General features: G+C 56.0%; 3 protein-coding genes across 3 annotated transcripts in view; all 3 read right to left on the bottom strand.

Moving 5' to 3' along the window:
- The window catches only part of BO80DRAFT_443653 (Nucleotidyltransferase), a gene marked incomplete at both ends in the record, with an annotated part of 2,157 nt that extends 197 nt beyond the window's left edge, over positions 1 to 1,960 (bottom strand). Inside the window, one exon of the mRNA XM_025721374.1 lies at positions 20 to 1,960. Within this exon, the coding sequence (XP_025576670.1) occupies positions 20 to 1,960 (1,941 nt within the window). The remainder of the gene's footprint in view (positions 1 to 19) is intronic.
- A 299-nt stretch (positions 1,961 to 2,259) lies between these two features.
- On the bottom strand, positions 2,260 to 4,394 carry BO80DRAFT_32417 (HoxN/HupN/NixA family nickel/cobalt transporter). The gene is made up of 7 exons (XM_025715152.1): positions 4,039 to 4,394; positions 3,967 to 3,977; positions 3,845 to 3,917; positions 3,712 to 3,797; positions 3,389 to 3,667; positions 3,195 to 3,340; positions 2,260 to 3,146 (listed from the first exon to the last, which is right to left on the bottom strand). The coding sequence occupies exons 1-7, from the start codon at positions 4,261 to 4,263 to the stop codon at positions 2,560 to 2,562; spliced, it is 1,407 nt and encodes a 468-aa protein (XP_025576669.1). The 5' UTR covers positions 4,264 to 4,394; the 3' UTR covers positions 2,260 to 2,559.
- Positions 4,395 to 4,779: 385 nt separating this feature from the next.
- On the bottom strand, positions 4,780 to 6,299 carry BO80DRAFT_423757 (uncharacterized protein). Its single transcript, XM_025719125.1, has one exon. The coding sequence runs from the start codon at positions 6,171 to 6,173 to the stop codon at positions 5,217 to 5,219; it is 957 nt and encodes a 318-aa protein (XP_025576668.1). The 5' UTR covers positions 6,174 to 6,299; the 3' UTR covers positions 4,780 to 5,216.
- Positions 6,300 to 6,784: the final 485 nt, after the last annotated feature.

The raw sequence follows: 6,784 nt of genomic DNA, 5'->3' as shown, positions 1-6,784 counted from the left end.
CCCCCAACCCCTCCATCACCAACCTCTCCCGCTCCTCCCACGTCCTTCCTCCCCCTTCCAAATCAATGACCCTCCCTCCCGAATTCCGATCCCGGACGCCACTCGAATCGAACTTCCATCCGTGCGTCTTCTTCACGTACCGGCGCAGATCCCTTTCAAAGGTCTTATCGCCTGACCAACCGAGCACGGCACAGCCGATGGTGCGCCAGGGGGAGATGATGATGTCGACGCGGCGGTGGGGGTTCGGGTTGTGGTTATGGTGGTGGTGGGGGGGGGAGGAGGTGGGGTCAGGGTCAGGGTCAGTGAAGTGCGGGTCTTGCCAGACGACGAGGGCTTTGTCGAGGGTGTCGAAGTTTTTGGGCGTTGAGTTATCGCCGGTGGAGGAGGAGGTGGAGGTGGCGGCGCGGTAGGGGAGGGTTTGTTGGTCCCGGTGGGAGGTGATGAGGTGGAGGGCGAGGGTGTGAGTGATCCAACCGGCGGATTCGAGGGCGGCGACGACGTCGATGATGAGGGTTTTGGTGATGGTTTCGTCCGGGTGCGTGAGGATGAGGTCGACGTCGCCGCAGAGGGTCTTGCCGCGACGGTAGCCGCCGGTGATGATGCATTGGATGGGGTTGTTGGGGTTGGGAGGGGGACGGGCGAGGTTGGCGTGGTGGGTGACGATGTGGGCGATGTGTTGGACTTCGGGACGGGGGATGCCGGCGAGGAATTCGTCGTAGTATTTGAGACCGATTTGTTGGACGCGGGTGAGGCTGGACCAGCCGTGTTCGATGATGTCGTCGAGGGAGGTCCAGTGGCGGGCGTAGTGGAAGTCGCGGGCGGTTTTGGCGCCCACGCCCCAGATGTTGTAGAAGGTGTGGAGGATGTGGAGGGTGGGGTCGGTGTCGAGGAGCGCGGCGGCGGAGAGGGTGCCGGTGGGGCTTTGTTGGTATTCGTGGAAGAGGTTGGCGATTTTGGTGTCGCAGCCGGGGAGGGCGAGGATTTCCGAGGGCCGGCGGAATTCGTAGGGGTAGGCGGCGATGGCCGCGATGGAGGTGCTGTAGGCGCGGACGCCGATCTCGTCGAGAGTGAGCTCGCGAATTTGTCGGATCTTGATGAGCTGGTTGATGAAGGCTTCGTTAGGGGGGTGGAGGGGGGCGGAGCGGAGACAAGCGTAGAGGACGTGGTTCGTCACCCAGTCGGGGGCTGGCGGGATGGGGACGGTGTCGTCGTTCTCGGAGGTGGTGGTTCGGTAGAGTTTGGGGGGATTGCGAGCAGGGTCGTGCGTCCGGGGGTGATGGCGGGTTGGAGTAGGTGGTCGTAATGCGGCATCTTGCTTGGCTCGCTGGATGATGTCGCTGGATATGATGGTTGTTTTGGGAGGTTCCGGGCGTGGAACCTGGCGGGCGATATAGATTATATATGGGTCGATGGGGAGGAGTTCTTGGGCCTTGAGGCATTGGTCCAGCCAGTCTAGTTTGACGACCTTGATGATGTCTGGTTGCTCGATGGTAGATGAGACAGACGAAGCTTCTGATGGGTTGAAGGTGGACTCGGCCGGAGAGCGTGATTTGGGTCGATTGAGATGCCGTGAAGGATCATGTCGACTTTTCATGCCATCTTCTTCATCTTCGGTCTCGGTGCTGAGGTCGATGTCTGCCTGTCCCGCAGGCTTTTCTGGTTCACGCACGACACGACGTCGCTTCCTGGGGGGTTCAGGATTACTGATTGGTTCCGTCCAGAGTCCACGAGAGCGCAACTCCAACGCTGCGCGCTTCTCTTGGCCGATTTTTCCGAGGACCAGCCTCGCTTCGGAGATATCGTAGGTCAGACGTGCGTCTCGTTTGATGAGATTCGCTTCTGTCTCGTGTAGCAACTCTAGACTGAGATGAGTTGGGAGAACAAAGATAGGCGGACATGATGAGAAGCTGGGACTGGGTCGCCCTGCTTCTTCTGTAGAAGGGCCTGGAGCTTCCGACATGGCCTGCTATATCCATTCCTTTGTGTGGACAAATCTGGGTATCTATAAAGCAACTGAAACCTTTAAGGTGTTAAAGGACACGATACCGGTGCTTGGTCAACGTCACTTTAGATTATAACAGTATATAGGTGTCGGTATGCACAATGCTGGGTTCGACATGAATGCGTCCAGTTTGCCAGCGCTGGCTATTCCCGTGGCTGACGATTGACAGGATCGTGCGCAGAGTGGTAGATTGACGGGCTGACAGACAACGGCTGTAGGCATCCTGCACGAGGGGACACATTGGTATCAGATTTCGTCATTGCGATGAAACCATTGTGGTTGGCTGAGGACTGCGTGGCTGTGAAGAAAAGAAAGAAACGGACTCGCGATGGCTGACGTCAATCGCGTTCCTGTTACTGCCTGAGGCATACACAGATTGCGGGGCAGCCCCACCGGCGCCTCGATACGAAGGCATCATCATCACAAAGGAAAAACAAAACTTTTCTATATCATCAAACATAGCCTCATAGATCCACCGGCATATCCTCGTATATGCTTGTATGCATACTCATATCTCATTAGCTCCCCAAGCTGCCTGGATAGTAACTCCTTGCTGCTCACCGTGCAGGGCCACCCACCGGTTCCACTGTAACCGACGTGGCTCCCTTGCCGGCAGCTCCATAGCTGACCGAAGGGGTACCGTCTCTCCCTTCATCGAGAATTGGTGTGTCTGGTCGGGTGGCAGCAGGTTCGTCCCGGTAGCCTTCTACATCCGTCACAATCGTTTTGCCGTGTCTCCGAGCAATCCATCTTCTCCACGGCTTGTACACCACCACACTGAGGCCACCAATGATGATAAAGCAGCCGCAAATTCCGCCGCCAATGGCATCATAGTAGTCGCCTGCCACCTGTACGCCATCCCAGAATTTGCCCGTGGGGTTCGCAACGTTCAGAACGAGAGTGAGCAGCTGGATCACGCCAATGACAATGGCCACCATCACCGTGAGACACGTCAAGACAATGGAGTAGTATAAGAACGCCACCGGGTCCCGGTGGTTCTTGGATGGCTCAACTTCTTGACCGTCATCCATCAGGGGTGCTGTTGACGCATCATCACTCTTTGCGGGGAGAAAGTTGGCCGACGGCTGGACGTAAAGAGAAAGCATCAAGGCTCCGTCGGTGGTATCGAGGAGACACATTCCAGCTGCACACGATTAGCAAGATAATTCACATTGGTCAACTGGCAACTTACCGGTGAATAGTGCGGGGAAAATCAAGATAACCCAAAAGTTAGTGCCTTTGGCAGCCTCGACAGACGAGATACCAAGAAGCGCAATTTCCGAGGATGTGTCAAAGCCAAGGCCAAATAGGATGCCAAGGGGGTACATTTTCCAAGGCCTGAGACTTCAGTTAGCGACTATGTTGGACATATTGTGGATGATGTACCGATCAATCAGTTTGAACATGCGCTTCAGCACCGAAAACAGCAGGCCACCGCCTTCGATCTTCCAGATCTCATCTTCTTGTCCTTCGGGGAGATCGATGACCTTCTGGAGCTGTTTGTACAGTTTATATAAGATGTAGGCATTCATCAGGCCCAGGAGGATCAAAAAAGCCGCGCTGACGGAGGTGCCGATGATCCCCCCAATGGTGCTGAAACTGTCAAACCGCGAGGAGATGGCCGCCGCAGTGGCTGCCACCACAATGGACGTGATTATCACGATGCTGCACGGATTAGCACCAGAATAAGTCTCATAGAGGGGACTCACGTTGAATGACCGAGAGAGAAAAAGGTTCCGACCGTGACGGGCTTTTGGCCGGTGGCCAGTAATCTTCTGGTCATCAGATCGATGGCCTGCCGAACACGATTAGACCGACCCCCAAGGTGGATGGCGAACTTACCGAGATATGATCCGCATCAAAAGCATGTCTCAATCCGAGAGTATAGGACAGCACGGCATTGGACACCAAGGCTCTGTAAACATTAGCTAGAGCGTCTTAGCTGCACAATCTCTATGACATACGGGTGATAACGCTGGAACCAGTTAGTCATGCCTGAATTTACCATGTCTGGCCGAGTGACTAGAAATGCATACCAACACAATTGCAGCGGCCACCCACACCACCACATTCAGAAACGCAATGAAGAGGATAATGGCGATCGCCGGCAGAGGGACCTTTCTGATGCCCGGCAATCGACGATGCGATCGTTCCGCCTGCTTCAAGAGCGACTTGAATTTCCATTTGCTATCCGCCTGGGTCTGGTGGTTGTCCTCGGATGCATGGTCCGGAGCGGGGGTGGGAGAGGTCGAGTCCCGCATGGTTGAGGATGCAGCCACAGAGTCTTCAATTGTGCTCGATTTAGAGGAAAGGTCCAGTTGGTTGGAATGTGGCTGCCGGGCTGATTTATCCTCGGTCGGGGGGTGCCGTGGGGAACGTCAACTTTTTCGGGGCCGTGGAGGGGAAGCCGTGATAAGGTAGGCAGGCCGGTGATAACTCGAAGAAATTTAGACGGTCAAATTATCAATGCCAACCGAGCGGTGGATCCGACCTGGCGAACAGACGACCAGCGTCAAGGGATTAACTATCCAAGCCGGTTTGTCGAGGGGCGGCAGTGGAGCTGATCGGTTTGTTGTCCCCGCCGGTCCCTTGCGAGTTGGTTCTTCAACTGCTGCACATCGGGGAGGCCCGGGTGTCTCCTACATACATAGTAGTATCGACAGTCTGCCGTTGCAACGCTGCCAACTGCAATCCACGTGACCCCGCCCGCATCTGCCCGCGGAGGTCGCCGCCCCTCCCCGCTTCTCTCCCACCCTCCTACGTTGCAGTGTCTATCACGGTGTGTGTGTAGTAGTTCATTCACTTCATACATATCTATCATACACATATTCTTCTTCACTTGTTCGATCCTTCCTTCCGGGTATTCCCTCGATGGAACACGGTTGAATGACTCCGCTTGCGGTCAACATTGCAAAATGCAAAACATTTCGATCCCGCGGATGGTCCCGATTGAACCACTGCGTTGCGAGCGGTCCCTGCAGCTAGTTGGCCGGTTTGCCGACATCGCTCGGATAGCTCCACACCGGCAGGTGTAAGTGGAACGGCCTGCACAGTCGGTTAGCTCATGCCGTCTCTTACTCGACTCAGGTTAGACAACCTTACCCTGTGCGTTTGGGATTCCTCTTGAGGAGCTGCCTCATTGTGCATGTTTCAGGCCAGAGGGAGGCCTCTATATCAAGTCTGCCTGACATCACGCCAAGCATCAATCGCTAGTTCACGCGGCCGCCAGAACCGTTGGCGATGGGGTCCACTTGGTAACGGTCGCCTTGCCACAAGGAAAGTCCGTTCGGACCAGCATGTTCCATTCATTCCGAGTGATCGGCGTCACATCGGATGCCGACAGTGGCGTCTTGGGACCTCGTTTGGTCGGCAGGTTATACCTCGTCGGCGGGGGATTCTGGCGACGGGCTGCCCGGATGGCGCGGAGAGGGGATTTGCGAGCAAGATCGGCCTTGGGCCGCGGGGGCATGATGATCCCTTCCTGCTTGTATTGCTTGCGGAAGGAGTTCGCCACCTGGGTGAGGAGCTCGTCAGGCACGTTCAGCTGCTCATAGACGCGGTGGAAGAAGGCCCGGCTGAAGGGACGGCCGTGGAAGTCTTTGATGGTCCGTTGGAGGAGTTGTGCACAGGATGTAATGTAGGAGTCTTCCGGTGGGACTCCCCGGTGGGAGAGGATGCAGAGTCGGCGTTTGAGGGTGTAGATGCGGTCCACATTCAGCAGGGTCAGGCCCTCCCGACTGAAAATCACCTCATTCTGCATGATCGACTGCTGAATCAGGTAGTCGTGGGCCTGCCGCTCGTGCTGACTCCGGTTCAAGGCATCGGTCCAGCTGGGGCCGAGGGAGAACTTGCTCGCTCCCTTGGCCACGGTGCGAAAGACGATTCGCCAGGCCGTCTCATCGAGCGGGGTGATGGGGATGACGATGAGATCGGAGGGTTGGCCGGTCGGGTAGGGCTTCCCACGGCCGACCAGGAGCGTGACGTGCATCATGCGCTGCTCCAGCTTGGCGGAGACATATTCCAGGGCCGGGATGATGGACGGAGTGAGGGTCTCCGAGTCAAAGTTGAACTCGGGGGATAATGGAGAGGAAATCATTTCGCTGGTGAGACTCCGGGTGGGAGAGTTTGGCACATACACGCCAGTTGGGCGAGGCAAACGCATGACACTCATGGTAAGCTCCGATCACAGTAATGTTTGATAAGAAAAGAGCAAGAGTGATAGTCGAAGCCGTCAACTCCAATTACTGGAAATTGTGGTTGAGAAAAGATGGGGAAAATGGGTGATAATAAATCTTGGATCAGCCCAGCTGTCAGACAAAAAGAGGGGAAGCCGGCGAGGTGACAGCCTGTCTGCATCACCCCTCTTTGCTCTATTTTGGGACTCCCAGAAATAGTAAATCTCCCGGGCCGCAACACACGAGGACCAGTCATTGCCAATTGACCCTAGATCCGGGGGAATGGCACCCAATGGCCAGCTCGATAAAAATAACCTTAAGCGCCCACGGTGTGCCGTGTGACGGCTCGTGCAGCTGGCGCCGCTGACTGGTCGGCCACTCATGTTAGCGTCGATGGTTTGCCAGCATCGATCACTCCGAGTCTTCTCGCCAGTCCAGAATCTTTTAGACTGGTCCAACAGTTGTGACAGCCTTACCAACGGCAGCACCTTCCATCAAAATCTCTGATAGTTGTACTGCGATGGTCTCCCAAAACCAAATTAGCTCATCTATCTTTGACCCCTGGTATCGCCAGTCCTCCACCATGGTCCCCCCCCCCCCCCCCCCC

Source organism: Aspergillus ibericus (assembly GCF_003184845.1).
Source record: "Aspergillus ibericus CBS 121593 unplaced genomic scaffold BO80scaffold_13, whole genome shotgun sequence".
Taxonomy (NCBI): Eukaryota; Fungi; Ascomycota; class Eurotiomycetes; order Eurotiales; family Aspergillaceae; genus Aspergillus; species Aspergillus ibericus.
Note: the sequence above shows the minus strand (reverse complement) of the source record. Positions and strands in the feature narration are given on the sequence as shown.

Coding starts and splice junctions, on each gene's coding strand:
- BO80DRAFT_423757 (XM_025719125.1), bottom strand. CDS start 6,173: ATGAGTGTCATGCGTTTGCCTCGCCCAACTGGCGTGTATGTGCCAAAC.
- BO80DRAFT_32417 (XM_025715152.1), bottom strand. CDS start 4,263: ATGCGGGACTCGACCTCTCCCACCCCCGCTCCGGACCATGCATCCGAG. Junction 3,668..3,711: donor TTCTCTCTCGGTCATTCAAC/GTGAGTCCCCTC, acceptor TAATCCGTGCAG/CATCGTGATAATCACGTCCA. Junction 3,147..3,194: donor TTTCCCCGCACTATTCACCG/GTAAGTTGCCAG, acceptor AATCGTGTGCAG/CTGGAATGTGTCTCCTCGAT.